This window comes from Equus asinus, chromosome 14 (assembly GCF_041296235.1).
Source record: "Equus asinus isolate D_3611 breed Donkey chromosome 14, EquAss-T2T_v2, whole genome shotgun sequence".
Classification (NCBI taxonomy): Eukaryota; Metazoa; Chordata; class Mammalia; order Perissodactyla; family Equidae; genus Equus; species Equus asinus.
Window position 1 is genome coordinate 37,015,013 of NC_091803.1, and position 17,329 is coordinate 37,032,341.

A 17,329-nucleotide genomic window follows, 5' to 3' on the forward strand; every position below is an offset into this window, starting at 1 on the left:
AAAATATATATATATATTTTTACTGCAAATTATTTGCAAATGTTCACGTTTCCAGTGTAAGTCATTACAAAAGGATCCCCAAGAAAAACTTGGTTTATCTAACGTGAGAGAATGGTATAACTTACAAAAAAATAAATATGTATTCCCGCCTAAAAGAAGAAAGATGCGTCTCTGGGTTTGAAGTCAGCGACGTCATTCATAGCGAGTGTGAATCTTGGGGCAGCAGTCACCTCTGCTTTTTTGGGGTATTTTTGTCTCAACTGAGAGACCTGAAGGACGGGCCTTGAAAGACGCCACGTGTCTGTCTTCTTCCAGGCACACACGGACTGTCAGTATCCAGCCAACTTGGCCGTTCCCGGGAAGGCTGCTCCTCACCTGAGGTTTCCCCTCACGAAATTAAACTCTTAAGACTGCTTTTCTCCCCGCAGCAGTACTTTTTAAACAAAGAAAAAGAAATCACTGGTATTCGTGAACATGTCCTTTTGTCCCGGAAGAGACTCAGTAACTAAAGCGGCAGGTTGTCCACAAAGCCGCCCGTGACAGCTAACCAGATGCCACGGGCAAGAGGTTGAAATGGAACACCCAGAAGCAGAAGGCTCCACGGGACTCTTCCGTACCAGCCGCTCACGCCTGGGAGGTCCCCGGGGCGTCGAAAGCTTCATAACCGTCAGCAGCCCTTCTCTTTCAGGTCCCTAGAGGAGCGAACCCATCCTAGCGATGGGAGTAAAGAGGCAGGAAGGAGAGCAAGGAGCAGACTGGAAGGGGTGAGGAGGGGGGCGACCAAGCTGGGGAGCGGGCATTCGGAGACGCCAGGCCGGATCACCTGTGGGTCCAGCCGGGTCCCGTCCACGAGAAGCGTGGGGATGACGAGGCTGCCTCAGGCCTGCGGAGCCAGTCCCAGTGGAGGTTCCCAGCATCTGAGCACCTGGAAGACCAGAGGGTTGCAGAGAGGAGCATCCGTGGCCCTCGGGATGCTGCTCCGGGGGTGACGATGATCTTTACCAGGCCCCTCTCCTCCAAATTGCAGCCCTGAGGCAACAAAAAATTGTGGGTAGAGCCAGGCAAGGACGGCAGAGGTGCGGGGCCGGCCGCTTCTCGAAGACCTGGAACCCACAGACGGGCTGGACAGATCTGAGGCAGCTGGCTGGAGCTGCTCACTGGCATATTTTACGCAACCAATTTCTCCAGGAGTCTGGCCGCCCAAACCTCCTCGCAGAGCCCCAGGAGCACAGCGCGTGTCCCCAGGGCTGCGAGAACGTGTGTGCGTCTGGTGGAGGAACAGAGATGAGGGTGCGTGTTCTGGGTGGGCTGCATCTCCAGGTCTCTCCTGTTTCTTCACGGCCAATTCCAGGCAGGGCGCCGGAGCGTGGCTGCTCTGTGTTTTGGTTTTTTGGGTTTTTTTGGTTTCAATGAACGGGAGGCTTGGCTTCCCAAGGATGCTGACCCATCCCTGGACGCCGGCGTGTCGGCCCTGCGGTTCTGACCCGATGCGCCAGCTCCAGGGCTCACACCAAGCCGGCATCTTTGGCCATGGTGTAGAAGAGACCTTTCTGCTGCAGGAGGTCAGAGGGGGAGCCACACTCCAGGATTTCTCCTTTGTCCAGGACGATCACCCTGCAAGGGGAGGGACGTAGACATGAGGGGTAAGGAAGGGGCTGGCACTTCGTGCCCTCAAGAGCCCACCTGGGCAAGTTCTTACTTTGGGTCAGGCACCTAACACCTTCTACTAGGACTGTTGCAGTAGCCTGCCAACCGGCTGCCCATCCTCCATCCCTATTTCTAGTCAACGTCCAAGTCCTGTGATGCTGCCCCCGGGACTGTCACCTTTTCTATCTCCTTCCCAGCATAATTCACTTTTATTTGTTGCTGTGTTTACTGTCTCTCTCCACACCCAGCCCAAATGAATCTACAAGGTCCTTTAGGCAGGCTCCTTGCCTGACAGCTCCCTGCTGAGTCCCCAGCGCCTGGAACAGGGCCAGGAATGCGGCAGGCACACCACACACGTGTTGATTGAATAAATGATGGAGTGTTGTCAGAAATACCTAGTACACTCAGGATAAAGGGAAGTTCCACCAACTGGGGCTGTCACTAAGTGTAAGGATGGTGTTGAATGAATGAATGAATGAGTCAGTGAAAATGGGGTGAACCCCAAGGCCCGGAGGCCCTCTGTGCCAGGGGCATCACCTCATATAGTCCATGATGGTATTGAGCCGGTGGGCGATGGTGAGGACGGTACAATCGTCGAACTGCGTCCGGATGGTCGACTGAATGAGGTTGTCTGTTTCCAGGTCCACGGCCGCCGTGGCCTCATCCAACACAAGGATCTTCGTCTTCCTCAGCAGGGCCCGGGCCAGGCAGAGGAGCTGGCGCTGCCCGACACTTGACCGGGAGAAAAAGACCAGGAGACGCAGCGTCAAGACCACCCCCGACCTGAGCCCAGGCCTGAGCCGAGAGAAGGGAGAAGAGGAGAGCACTGCCACTCCCCACATCCGCACCTGCGGCAAACATCACTAATCGATCCAAACGCTCCTCCTGTTGAGCTGGACACAAACTCAGAATCATTCTCAACACAGAGCTCAAAGGCAATATTCAAAACACTTCACCAGATCGGCATGGGTGAGGTGACAGATAGCAAAAATGGCCCCATGTCATGCCTTCTGTAGGGCCCTCACGGTTGACTCTGGATTCAGCCACATGCCCTGCTTTGGCCAATGAGATGTTGGCAAACACATGGCTGGCAGAGGCTTGAAACCAGAACACACACTGGGGTCTGCTCATTCTTGGACCTCCGCAGCCATCGCCATGACAACACGCCTGGGCTGCTCTGCTGGAGGATGAGGGACACATGGAGCGGACCCTAACTGCCCCAGCAGAGGCCAACTGGACGGGCCGACAGCCAGCAGACGCCCAGCCACATAAGGGAGCCCAGCCGAGACGAGCAGAGCCCCCTGGCCGACCACCTGCTGTGGCGGCCACTGCTATTGTTGAACTCCCCTGAGGCTGTGTGGTTGGTTGTCACCGTGATGGGTAATGGAGCCAGCCACGGACTGAGACTGGAGCAGGACCTGGAGGACCCCCGCTTAGCCAGGCATTCACACTCTGGGTGCTGGATCCTGGGATGAGGGCCAGGCATCTGGGACGGTGGGTGGGGACTTGGAGGGCTCTGAGCAGCGCTGTCTACTGACTGGCACAGGAGCCTTTCAATAGTTTAATGACTGACATTGTCTATTGAACGGCCCTGGCGTAAGAAAGAGAACGCAGTGGCCATCCTCGTGATAGCTCGTGGGAAAACGAGCCTGGATGGAAACCCATTTTACAGATGCTCAAACTGAGGCTCCGACAGGTTAAGAGACAAACGGCTCATCTCGGCAGCGCCGGGATGCAAACCTGGGCCTGACACAGACGCAGAAGGACGGAACCTTCCAACCGCCTGAGTCGAGGGGAAGCCGAGGAGACCGCGCCGGGGTGTCAGCCCCACTGCCTACCTCAGGTTCTCGCCGCCCTCTGCACACTCGTGGTTCAGCTTATCGGGGAGGGAAGACACGAAATCCTTCAGGTGAGCCAGCTCGAGGGCCGTCCAGACTTCTTCATCCGAGTACTTGCTGAATGGGTCCAGGTTCATGCGGAGGGAACCCGAAAACAAAACGGGGTCCTGCTCAAGAGAGAAGACGGCAGACGGCCCGTGAGGCGCGCGTGACGATGGACACGGATAGGACAACAAGGCGGGACACGACGAGCTCTTGCCAGCATTGTTCCAGATGGGGTCCCAGAGTTCCTCAGAATCCCCATTTCCGGAGATGTTAATAATGAAAAAAATAAGCCTGGGAAACCCTGCGTTCAGTGCAATAAAATAGATATCTTTTTTGCAAGACTTCCCAGAGCCTTCAGAATGCAAAAGTGATGGGAACCTTCCGGAAGGGAGACGCAGCATGGGTAATTCCTAATGGTACATGCTGTGTATTCCTCCCTGTCCCCTGCCTTCGAAAGAGAATCTTAGAAGAAATTTTTAGGGAAAATAAACACTAAAGGGCAACATATTACGAAATCACCATGTACAGGAATCAGTCTGGAAAATTCTGATTTCTTGCCTGGCTCTTGGGAGGGTTAGAGATTCTCAGCCTGACTGACAGCCAGCAGAGAAGCCAGTGTCCTACTGGGTCCTGAGAGATGCTCGGGAACCTGCCAGCTGGGGGGCTGGAGTGAAGAAATGATCCCTTGTTAATTCCCATCGTCATTTACGATGCTAACGGGAGATTCAGTGGAGACAAAACAGCATAATTCCAATAAAAATAGGGCCCGGCCCGATGGCTCAGCGGTTAAGTGCACACAGTCCACTTCTTAGCAGCCCAGGGTTCGCCAGTTCGGATCCCGGGTGTGGACATGGCACCGCTTGGCAAAAGCCATGCTGTGGTAGGCGTCCCATGTATAAAGCAGAGGAAGATGGGCATGGATGTTAGCTCAGGGCCAGTCTTCCTCAGCAAAAAGAGGAGGATTGGCAGTAGTTAGCTCAGGGCTAATCTTCCTCAAAAAAAAAAAATTAAAAATTAAAAAAAAATAAAAATGACAATTGTAAAGCAGGAACAAATGGACATTTGTCCTGAAAACACAGCATACGTCACTTGCGGTGGCCCCCGCTCACCCCCTCAGCCCACCGGAGCCCACCTGGGGAATGATGGTGATCTTGAAACGCAGATCGTGCAGGCCGATCTTGGCGATGTTGATGTCGTCGATAATGATCTCTCCCTCGGCAGGCTCGTTGATGCGAAACAAGCCCAGGGTCAGGGACGACTTCCCGGCTCCCGTCCGCCCCACGATGCCCACCTGTGGGACGGCAAGGGCCCAGGGTGAGGCAGGAACGCTGGGAGCAGGGGTCGCCACCTGCCCCACAGCGCCCTCCGTTCGGGTGTCTGCCCCAGAGCAGTTCCGGCATCTGGTCGACCCAGCTCCCACAGGAGCCCTCGCCCTCGGCAGCTTCCCACGACACCCCTTCAGGGGCCGTTTGGGTCAAGGGTCAGGAAGGACCCCCTCCCTCTGCCAGCTCTTTTTATAAGTTAAAACCATAATCAGCGCTTTTTCTAAGTTAGTCGAGATCTCCAAAGCCTCAGGCAGAAAGGATTTTCAATAAAGCCCTATTATCTTCAACTCGATATTAAGCAATAATCTGGTCTCCCCCATGCTGTTTTCCAGTCCTTCGACAGTGAGTTTCCCATTCTGAGCTACTGAAAGATCTCAAAGATTCAGGCAGATCCCCCTGCAGCCCCCTCCCCTCCATCCCAGCTGTGCCAGTAAAGAGACGTCACAGATGTGACGTGGTCCCCATCTATCCTCTCTCGGGGGATCTGGGCTCCCCATCCAATGACCGATGACCAATGTTCCTGGCGCCCATTACACTCTCCCCCGCTCTCTGGGCTCCGGAAGGCCAGCTCCCTCCCCCTCTAACCAAGATGTCACAGAGCAGAGTCTCTGATGCAACGAGAGCCAGAAGCCACCCACCCTGGTCCTCCCCTTGGTATGTGTCAGAGATATCATCTCACGGGAACAGAGCATTCTGAGCCTTGTGGCAAGGACAGCTGAACAAATCCACATGTTCAGAGATGAGAGAGACACTGTCCCCTGGCAAACGGCCAGGAAGACCCTTGGTCTGATTCCTGAGGGGCTCAAAGGGTCTCGGGGCAACGACGTCTTCCAGGAACAGCTTGGGACCAGGGGTACGTTCCAAAATTCCGACAACTTCACATGTCCCTTGGGCCATCCTAGTAGTGAAGATGACATCTTTCTATTCTAGAGATCGCAAAGTCAAATGCCCATGTGAGCAGGCACATGCAGGGGGCAGGGCGGGACCGGGTGAACAGGGAGCTGCTAGATGTTCTGATCTTTCCAGAAAAGCAGGAGATGGATTTTTATATAAAACATTCCAGGGGCTGGCCCAGTGGCGCAGCAGTTAACTGCGCATGATCCACTTTCGCAGCCCGGGTGCAGACATGGCACCACTTGTCAAACCATGCTGTGGCAGGTGTCCCACATATAAAGTAGAGGAAGATGGCCATGGATGTTAGCTCAGGGCCAGTCTTCCTCAGCAAAAAAAGAGGAGGATTGGCAACAGATGTTAGCTCAGGGCTAATCTTCCTCAAAAAAACAAAATGAAATAAAAATAAATAAAACATTCCAGATTTTTCAATATTTGCAAATTCTTCAGATTTTTTTCAAAACATATCTGTGGGCCTCATTTGGCCCTCAGGCCACCAGTCTACACCCTGTTGTCACACTCTCTGAGAAGATTTCCTTCCATGAGCCCCTCTAAAAAACACGCCACTACAGACAGCTACATGCAAAAGAAGAAACTGGAACACTTTCTTACACTGTATACAAAAATTAACCCAAAATGGACGAAAGACTTAAATGTAAGACTTGAAACCATAAAACTCCTAGAAGGAAACAGCTCTTTGCAACGGTCTTGGCTGTATTTTTTGGCTCTGTCTCCTCAGACGAAGGTAACAAAAGCAGAAATAAACAGACGGGACCACATCAAACTAAAAAGCTTCTGCAGAGCGAAGGAAACCATCAACAAAACAAAAAGGCAACCAATGAATGGGAGAAGATGTCTACAATGAGATACCCGATAAGGGGTTAATATCTAGAATATATAAAGAACTCGTGCAACTTGATATCAAAAAAATTAACAATCCGATTCAGAAAATGGGCAGAGGACCTGAAGAGACATTTTTGGAGAGAGGATATACAGATGGCCAAGAACACATGAAAAGATGCTCAACATCACTCATCACCAGGGAAAAGCAAATCAAAACACAGTGAACTGTCACCTCGCATCTGTTGGAATGGCTATCATCGAAAAGACGAGAGAGAACAAGTGTTAGCAAAGATGTGGAGGAAAGGGAACCCTGGTACGCTGTGGACACGAGTGCAAACTGTGCAGCCACTGTGCAAAACAGTATGGAGGCTCCTCAAAAAATTCAAAGTAGAAATACCATACAATCTAGTAATTCCACTTCTGGGTATTTAAAGAAAACAAATACAATAATTCGAAAAGATACATGCAGCCCCATGTTCACTGCAGCATTACGCACAATAGCCAAGAGAGGGAAGCAACCCAAGTGCCCATCAACAGATGAACGGATACAGATGATGTGGCAGGGGCCGGGCCCCATGGCGTGATGACTAAGTTTGCGTGCTCCACTTCAGTGGCCCAGGGTTTTGCCAGTTCAGATCCTGGGTGTGGACCTAGCACCACTTGTCAAGCCATGCTGAGGCGGCGTCCCACATAGAATAACCAGAAGGACCTACAACTGGAATATACGACTATGTACTGGGGCTTTGGGGAGGGGGAAAAAAAAAAGGAAGATTGGCAACAGATGTTAACTCAGGGCCAATCTTCCTCACCAAAAAGATGTGGTGTATGTATACAATGGAATATTACTCATCCATCAAAAAGAACGAAATCTTGTCATTTGCAACAAAACGGATGGACCTAGAGGGTATTATGCTAAGGGAAATAAGTCAGACAGAGAAACACAAATGCTGTGTGATTCCACTGAAATGTGGAATCTAAAAACAAATGAACAAAACAGAAGCAAACATATAGATACAAAGAACAAAATTGTGCTTGCCAGAGGACAGGGGTGTGGGGAGATGGGTGAAATAGGTGAGGGGAATTAAGAGGTACAAACTTCCAGTTACAGTAATTCACAGGATGTAGCGTATAGCGCAGGGAATATAGTCAATAATAGTGTAATAACTTCGTATGGTGAGAGATGGTAACCAAGAGATGGTAACCAGACTTGTCCTGGTGATCACTGCATAATGCATATAAACGTCAAGTCACCATGTCGCACACCTGAAACTAATATATCATCATATGTCAACTATACTTCAATTAAAAAGAAAAAAAGCCACTCCTCCCTGTCATGTGGGGCCACGACCAACTGGGGAAGTGATGAAGCTGGCTTCATCAGCCTAGCTGCATCCTATGCCCGACACGGATGCACAGGGGTTGGGAGGGAGAGCGTGCACCCACCTTTTCCCCTCCGTTGATGGTGACATTGATACGCTTCAGAACCAAGTCCAGGTCCTCTCGGTAACGCAGGCCATAGTTCCGGAATTCCACGCGGCCCACCTGGGGCCAGTCGCTGGGCGGAGTCATCTCCTGGATTCTCCAGGGAGCCTGCGATCAGGACGGGAGTAAGGGATCTGAAGGCTGTTCCAGGGGCCCCATGGCTCCGAGGGGGCCAACCGCCACCACCTCGCCACCCGCACCTCCCTCTCTCGCTCCCTCTGCTCCCCACAGACTTCCGGCTATTCCTGGACCAAGCCCGCAGGGAACACACACACAGGTCGTGCATCCCGGCCTCTGCACTTCTGGCTTCCTCTGCCCAGAAGTCTCTTCCTCAAAGGACCCTCCTGGCCTGCTCCCTCCTGTGCGGCAGATCTCAGGTCAACTGGGACGGCCCCATCCCCTCCCTGGCTCCCTTCTCCTTCAGAGGCACTCAGCATCTCCCAGCATCTTGGGTCTGTATTGACACCTTTATTCTGTTACCCCTGCCCACTGGAATATCCACTCCAGGAGAACAGGTTGCCTTATTGTCGGTCCACTGCTATATCCCAGGGCCCAGAGCACACAGTAGGTGCTCAATAAATACCGACGGACTGAATCAATGAATGAGTGGTCATCTCTGGACAGACACAGGTTGCCTGCCTTCTAGGTGTGGAGCACAACAATAAAAACAGCAGCTAACGCTTACGATCCTTCTACATTACATCACTGAACCCTCACCACAACACGAGTGGGGGCCTCACATTTATCCCCAGTTTACACACAAGGAAACTGAAGCACAGAGAGGGAAAGGAACTGGCCTGGGGTCACACAGCCCCACCTGAAAAGCTTCTTAGTTTGGTTATGCATTTCCTGAGGTCTACAGCTGGAGGTGCTCGGGGCCAGGCTGGGGACTATCTCCGGGGAAGGAGAGGAATGGAGGGGACAGTAAAAGGGAACCTTTATTCTTTCTCCTCAGTAAACTTCTTGCCTTAATTTTTTTTTTTTTTTTTTTTACAATAAGCGTATTTCCTTTATAATTTACATATACAAACGAAAGGGACAAGCTGTAAGAACACAGAGGGGACTGGAGAGAAGTGGGGGGCATTTTCCAGCTATAAATATATATAAACACATAAATAAATATATATTTTTAATCGTGGTACGACTCTGGGCAATCTTGACTTGTCTTGCATTTTTTAAATATGCCCTTATTCTAAAAATATAAGTCATTTAAACAAGTTAAATATTTTAAAAAAATAAATTGAACTTCATACTTTAAATGGGTGATCTGCAGGGACTGTAAATTTTCTCTCAAAAGCTGTTATAAAAATAAACTCAAGGTGAGCGGGAAGCTGCTGGTGTAACGCCCTCTTACTTCCACACGGGGCGCTCACACCCTTTGAATAAAGCTCTCGGATGAAGCGGGACCTGGTTCCTTGTGCCAGAGCATAAAGGACCCGGACAGGTCACCTCTGTAAACCCCTCACGACAGAGTTCAACCAGGGCCTTGGTCTCACTCCCAAGCGGCATCTTCTCGGGAGGAGTGTGGCATGACGGCACAGACCCGTGATCTCGGGCAGGTATCTGAACCTTTCTGTCTCAGTTTCCTCATCTGCACAATGCGGATAATAACACACTGTGAGTTACGAGGCTGCGTCGAGACTGTATGAATGACTCTGTGTCGGATGTTTAGGACAGGGCCCGGCTCTCCGCAAGGGCACACTGTGGGTCCCTGTTGCTATTATTATTGTTACTGGTGGTGATGGGGATGGTGGTATCGCCAGGCATTACTGTCATCGTTATCATCACCACCACGGCTGCTACCAGGTGGTGCTGTGCGGGCAGGACGAGCCAGCTATCCAGGCCTACGTGGCATCGAAGTCTAGAGACTTGGGTCCTACCCCCAGCTCTTCTGCTGACCACAGGTGCCCGCGGCCCAGCCATCGTCCCTCCCTAGGCGCCCTTTGCCTCCATCTATAAAATGGAGATTTGGGTTCAGTAACTGCAAGGTTTCCCAAACTTTGGTCAATTCCTTATCAAAATCATAATTTTTGCACCATCCGCGTACTGATTCTCCTGTCACTGACTTTCAATACTTCTCATCAACTCCTTTGTACTTAACTTTGAAACTTATTTAAAGAGGAAACCAGTCCCACTTCCCATAACAGAAGTCTCCCGTAAAAACACGCAGCAAAGAACAGATGATTATCTTTGTCAGGCAGAGGTTGCCTGCTGAGGGCGCACACACAGCATGACGTGGAGGGTTCTTTGGGGCGAAGCCACACTGAAGATCGAGGCCCAGGGGTCCGGCCAGGGGCTTGCTTTACCTCCTTCTCGATTTCTGAATACTCCTTGAGTCTCTCCACGGCCACAACGTTGGTCTCCATCTCTGACGACATCCGAACGAGCCAGTTCAAGTACGTGGTGACCTGCAAAGGGAAGAGTTACGTGCAGCTTCTAGAGCGAGCACGAGCTGCCTTGTTTCCATGAAGGAATTATGAATTATGGAATATTCCAGATCAGAAAGCTACAGAAAACAGGACCCTACATATGGCCATCACCCAGGCTTGCCACACTGCATCTTTTAAGCAAGTGCCACATTTCAAAATAACCCATGGGCCACACCAAGAATCAGAAAGAAAAAAGAAAGAAAGAAAGTACTTGGAACTGGATAATAATGGGAAACCAAAACGTATCAAAATGTGGGAGAGGGAGCCAAAGCAGTGCTTTGAGGGGAAGTCATAGTGTTAAAGGATTTCTCTTGTAGCTGGAGGCACCCTCTAAGGGCTTTTCCTTGACTGATGGGGGAATCCTGGCTACATGTCTAATTTCTCTCCTGCTCCAGTCGCTCACTGGGCTCCTCCAACTCCACTCAGCCCCTTGAGAATCCACAGCAGAGGCCCAAGAACCTGCCACCAGCTCCCCCATTGAGAGAAGGGAAAATGCTTCCCAGCGTGTCCCTTCTTACCTGCAGCGAGTAGGACACCGAGAGGCCCACCAAGCCGGCACTGAGGCTGTGCCGGGAGATCACGGCGAACAGGGAGGCGAACAGGACGATGCAGTTGCCCACACACTCCAGTCGCACGGCCAGCCACCTGCACCGAGACACACGGGCAGATGGAGGTACGCTCACGCCCGGGGTCAGCTCTTCAGAGGCTTGGCTCCAAGGCGGGGCACTTTGCTACCTGAAATAACCCTCGATCCTTCCCGAGAAAACCTTCTCTGCCCTGCTTGTGGGACTCGGGGCAGGCCGGCCGATGGACACGATCTCAGTAATCCTCATTCAGCTGCCAACCCCAGGCATTAAAACCGAGTTCTGCAGGACCCGTGTTCCCAGGAAGCTGAAAGCTTGCCTTTTTAATGAACCAACCTTTTCTCATTGAAACCTTGAAAATATACCCCTGTATGCATTTTTTAAAAAGATGTCCTGGAAGATTCCTAAATAGTAAGAAGTCAGCAATTGGAAGAGGCAGCCATGATGTAAAATAACCTACACTTGGCAGGGGAGGGAGTCGGGGAGAAAGGACCATTTTCAGTGTAGCCGTACGGCTCTCAGACCCAGGTCATCCTCACTTCAGAAACGTTAAAATGTATTATCCTCCCTTTTAAGTTACAAACAGATATTTTTCCTGGCTTAAAGCTGACTTCGCTAAGATATCATGTAGCATTTTAGGAATATTATTTTAATGTTGAAAAATAGAAAGCATTCCGGGGAGACAGTTTTGTCAACCTTTTCCCACTACCATCCTTAAGATCCCCATGGCCGATCTTCCCGGGGGGGAGCTCCTCCCACAGACAGACCCAGATTTGCACAAACTCCCTAAAAATTCCGTAAGGCAAGGCAAGGTCGCCAGTAACTCCCGGTCTCCCCACCCCGTCTTACACTGCAGGGTGACCCTGTGTAGGACGGGGTGACGGTTGGTGACGATGGGTCACTTCTGGGGGCTGTCACCCCCGCATCTCAAAAAATACATCAAGATGCAAGCGAGTGAGGAGGGTACTATTTCAGGGATAAATCACACACTTTTCTAAATTCAGTCAATCCTTGGGAAACTTCTGCTCCTTTTTTTCGATGGATGCTATTCAGCTATTCTGGAGCCCCCAAATGGTAATATCGGGTGGTTCGACCTAATATTAATAAATTGCTTCCAATCCTCGTTCCACAGAGGCGGTGGGTGATCACCCCTCAGCTGAGAAGCACGGAGAAGAGCCTGCCTGTCACTGATGACCCTGCGTCACCAGGACGACAGCTCGAGCACAGCCCCTGCCGTATGTTCTGACTCGAGAAGAACTCTCGGTCCCTGCCCTTCGATGCCCAGTGGACTGCCGCGTGCTCACAGGAACCCCGTGTGCTTCTGACGGTCACCTGTCCTTCCCGCTCACCATCGTGAAGCCTCCTTTCTGTGCGTACCCTCCTCGGGGAACTAAGCAGGCTCCCCCCGCCCCTCCCGCGGCCGGGCTGCCCACCTGTTGGCCACGATGCTGGGGTAATAGGCCTTCTGGTTGTCGTCCACCTTCAGGTCGCTCTGGTGGATGAAGCGGTCCTGCTCCTCGAAGGCGCGGATGACGCTGACGCCCAGCAAGGTCTGGTTGAAGTGGGAGTACACGGGGGAGCGGCTGACTGACTCGAGACGCTTCAGCTGCCGGGACGAGGCCACATAGAACCTCTGCGGGGGGAGAAGGGACCAGGGGAGTTGGCGGAGCCACCCTCGTCCCATGGGCTGCTCTTAACAGGGTCTCTGCTCACCTGGTGAACTGCAGACCCGGGGGCCAACGATAACGACGACAGCAGTGATGACAATAATGATAGCTAACACTCAGGGAGAGCCCACCATCCTAGGCACCGTTTGAAGTAATTTCACATCTATCAGCTCATTTAATCGTCACCAAAAACCTATGAGGTGCTCGTCCCCGTTCCACGATGAGTAAACTACGCCGCCGAGAAGCGGGTGACCCTCTAGGAGGTGGCAGAGCTGGGATTCGAACCCAGACAGCCTGGCTGCAGAGTGCTAACCTCTGCACCGCACTGCCCCTCTGAGCCCCTGACCTCTGGGGGCTTTATGGACCCAGGACTGTGAGATTCCGGGACGAGCAAGCTCAGTTCCAATGCCACCCCGGCCCGTCCCTGTGGGCAGAGACCACAGCTGCTCTGCTCCTGCCCTGCTCTGGGCATCGGGCACAGGGATGCACTCGGTGACCTCCTGTTAGAGACGGCACGAAAGCCAATGGGCTGCTGGAAGCTTGGAGGAGCTGCGAGCAGAGGAGGGACCAGGCAGTGGAGGACACTTCAGTCCTCTGGGCCCGTACCCGTGGAACGGTGAGGCCGAGGTCCCCACCGGACGAAGGAACAGAAGGTGTTTGGGACACAGCCCCCCTGCCTCCTGCTCTGTGACAGGCACCCCGGGCCACGCCGGGGCAGGGACCTGGCACAAAGAGCACTGAGCGTGCTGGGTAGCTCTTCCGGGGCCTCTGGGGTCGGATGCTGCTTCGTGGATGGCAGCTCAGGGGGTCACCTGAACCCAGCGTGGGGCAGACAACTGAGGCCCAGAGACTCTGTCAGCTCACCCAGGGCCCACAGCATTCCTGAACCCGGGCCAGAGGCCACCCCACCTCCTGCAGCTCCCACTGCTCGAACAAAATCCAGACCCCCTGGCACGGCTCGGGGCCCCGTGGGTCCACCCTCATCACCTTTGACCGTAACCACCTCCTCTCCGTTTCTCTCTAAACATCCTGAATGGAAATCGTTCTAATGCATTTACCTGCTCAACTGACTCCGGTTGTCAGGCCCTCAGATTTTATTTACTGTAAAAATCTAACCTGAGATGAATTTTTGTGAAGGAATATGACTTTTTTTTCAAGGAAGATGAGCCCTGAGCTAACATCTGCTGCCCATCCTCCTCTTTTTGCTGAGGAAGACTGGCCCTGAGCTAACATCCATGTCCATCTTCCTCTACTTTATATGTGGGACGCCTGCCACAGCATGGCTTGACAAGTGGTGCCATGTCTGCACCTGGGATCTGAACCAGCGAACCCCGGGCTGCCAAAGTGGAACATGTGCACTTAACCGCTGCACCACCGGGCTGGCCCCGGAAAATGACTTTTTAAAAGTCATTATTAGCTTTCATTTTCAGCTCTATTCCAGGAGACATAACCCACCCCCTGGCCTTACTCTTCCAGAGACGAGGCAGTGCCCAGTGCTCGGGAACAAAACTCACCACTCGACAAGCACCCGCCTCGTGCCGGGAGCGGGCTGAGAGCTAAGCTGAGAGCGTGCGGATGGGGGTTTTCACAGATGCCAAGTGATCCCATAAGGCAGCAAGACCCTATTCCAGCAACACAGAAGCCCCAGCAGGATTGCCCATCATCCACGTACCTGGCCTTTTTAATAAAAATGTCTTGCTTTTAAATTAAAACAGTAATGTAAATCCATTTAAAAACTTGGGGGCTGATCCAGTTGGGAAAATTAAAGAAACATTACAGTAAGTCCGTTATGCTGAGACAACACGATTCAAATTTCAGTGTATGACCTTTGAGATCTTTTCCCGAAACAGAGGGAGAGTGAGAGTGTGAGTGAGTGTGTGTGTGTACCCAAACACACATGCACACATCTCAAAGCCATTTAACTGAGACATCCATTCACTGGAAAGCGCATTAAACCTTCATGGCTTGAGGAATTTCTCCGTTTATCTACAGCTGCATACCCACGACCTGACCGAAATCTAGAACATTTCCAGCATCCCCGAAAATTCTCATGTCCCCCCCAGTCAATACCACCCCGCCCCCCCGTCACTATTCTGACTTCTATCGCCATCCCCTCTTGCCTATTTTCAAACTTCATTTTAGTCCTGGCTTCTCTGATCAGTACAGTGTCTGTGAGATTCACGCACGTCGCGTGTATCGGAGTCCACGCCCTTTTATTACCGAGTCACGTCCATTGTGTGAAAACACCACGAGGCATTTCTCCATTCTCCTGTAACGGACCTCTGAGTTGTTCTTAGTTTGGGGCTTTCATGAATCAAGATGCTAAGAACATTCTAGCACACGCTTTTTCATGCCAGGTACATTCTCTCATTTCTTCTGCACATTCACTGAGAATTGAGACCACTCGATTCTACGGGAAGTGTGTATTTCACTAAAAACCTTAAAAAAAAATAAACACTCTCCCATAATCCCAACCCTCGGAAACGCAGTGTTTTCATTTTCCTGCCGCCCCTCCAGTCCTGCCCACGCGCATGACGCGCTTCATCATTACGATGCCAGCGTGCACACGACACGATCCTTTGCTAAATTCACTTCCTTTGTTGTTTAAAAATAAAACTGCTGGGGTTGCACCAGTTCGAGGTGCATAAGATCCCATCCCGGCATCGCTCACGAGGGGCACGAGGTCTGCTACGGGCCAACATCCGAGCTGCCTCTCATGCCATGTTGGGCCTATTCTGTTCTCTTGAATCGGGTCCTTCAGGAAAACCTCCAGCCGGGGCAGCGACACGAATACTATCCTCGGGAAATGCAGCCGGATGGTTTTCCCAAAAAACTTGGCACCAATTTAAAGAGAACACAGTGGGGTCCGGGAGTGGACCTGTTCCCTGATTCCATTTCTGTCCACACCCACCGGTCCCTGGGCCACAGTGTGGTGGGGCCCATGGGCCGGCTGATGACAACGAGGTCGCCTGGACCCCTGGTAAGCAGGCACTTTGAGGTACAGAGACACTTTGCAGTTTCTTACTCTCAGCTTGTACTGTACTCCTTATACTCCCATCTAAACCACCGCCCCCCACTGGCGAACGTGCTGCAGCTCACTTTTAGGGGCAAGAATGGGCAGTAACCAGCACACGCTTTGGAATCAGACAGACATGAGTTCTCACTCCCAACTCTGCTACTTGGGCTTCCACAGGGTCATCTGTCAACTGGAAACCCAATCTAGGCTGCAATAACCCAAGACGCCACAGCTGGTGCCGACTCGGCTATCTGTATGCTTCCCCTTGCCCTGTTCCCTTTCCTCAGTCTTATTTTCTGAAACACAGATGTGATGGCCAGAGCTGCAGTAGCCATCTTGGACCATGAGACCAACTTAAGAATGGAAGGCCTGTGCAAAGATGGTAGAACAAAAACAGTGAAGGAGGCTGGGATGTTAACAAACTCATGGAGTGGCCAGCCCAGCCCTGAATGGCCTGCCTCTAAATTTCTATTCCGAGAGAGAAAAATTAACATCTACCTCGTTTAAGCTGCTATTATTCTCATCTCCATGGTCTGCAGCAGGCTTAGCACCTAAAGAATTTCATACTTAAAGAAATTTTAATAGTAAAGGTGTCTTTATGGCTATAGCTTTTTTTCCTTTTATAACTTACAGCTAGCAAAAAAATCCTTATTATCAGAGAAAAAGGACACTTGCAAGATAAAAACTTAGGTATTAAAAACTGACAAAAACAAGTGTAAGCCCCGTCCTGCAGACCCTCCACAGCTCCACCCTGGGGAAAAGTCCAGCAGAGTGAGCTCTCAGCTCACAGGGGAGCCCACACTCTGTGGGCACCTGGACCCCGCCCCCACCTCTCACCTGGACAAAGAAATAGATGAGGCCCAAGGGCGGGATGACGATGGCCGCGATGGGGGTGGCCAGCAGGATGACGATGCAGGCGCCGATGACGTTGCAGAGGGAGCCCATGAACATCTTGATGACCTGCGGGATCATCGAGTCCACCGTGTCCAGCTCCTTGGAGAAGCGGTTCACCAGGTTCCCGCTGGGCGTCCGCTCGAAGAAGCTCATGGGCGAGCGGAGGACGTGATGGAGCAGGTCCACATGCAGGCGGCGGGAGGCCAGGACGCCCCCGAGGGACACGGCCATGGAGTAGCCGAACACGGAGAGACCTGCAGACAGCCGGGCGTCAAACCCCACGATGAGGGGGTGGGCGGGGTCAGGAAAGAGCGGCCACGTGGCCACGCGGATGCAGCGGGCCTGGGCTCCCGGCTTCCAATAATAACGATCACAGTGCTTGTTATTTATTGAGCGCTCACTATACGTGACCCGCCGTGCTAGGGTTTTACACGTCTCTAATCCTCACGAGGACCTGTGTGAGTTCTGTGAGTACCCATCCTACAGAGAAGGAAACTGAGGCTCAGACGGGGCCCCTTTGCCCTCCACATACTCAGCCAATCAGAAGCAGAGCTGGGGTTCCCGCCCAGGCAGCCCGGGCGGGGTCACCCTCTCAATCCGTGTGCCACGTTCCTCTAGCCCAGCGCTGTGCAAGAGAACTTTCTATGATGATGGAAACGGGCCACATC

The 17,329-nt window shown here is 52.1% G+C and overlaps 1 protein-coding gene across 2 annotated transcripts in view; it reads right to left on the bottom strand.

Moving 5' to 3' along the window:
- ABCC1 (ATP binding cassette subfamily C member 1 (ABCC1 blood group)) overlaps positions 1-17,329 on the bottom strand; it is a 126,439-nt gene continuing 109,110 nt past the window's right edge. For both annotated transcript variants that reach the window (XM_070484871.1, XM_070484870.1), the window contains 9 exons: positions 16,605-16,915; positions 12,518-12,717; positions 11,019-11,145; positions 10,378-10,479; positions 8,033-8,179; positions 4,663-4,821; positions 3,486-3,652; positions 2,185-2,379; positions 1-1,614 (listed from right to left, as the gene is read on the bottom strand). In XM_070484871.1, the coding sequence (XP_070340972.1) occupies positions 1,506-1,614; positions 2,185-2,379; positions 3,486-3,652; positions 4,663-4,821; positions 8,033-8,179; positions 10,378-10,479; positions 11,019-11,145; positions 12,518-12,717; positions 16,605-16,915 (1,517 nt within the window). In that variant the 3' untranslated portion in view covers positions 1-1,505. The remainder of the gene's footprint in view (positions 1,615-2,184; positions 2,380-3,485; positions 3,653-4,662; positions 4,822-8,032; positions 8,180-10,377; positions 10,480-11,018; positions 11,146-12,517; positions 12,718-16,604; positions 16,916-17,329) is intronic.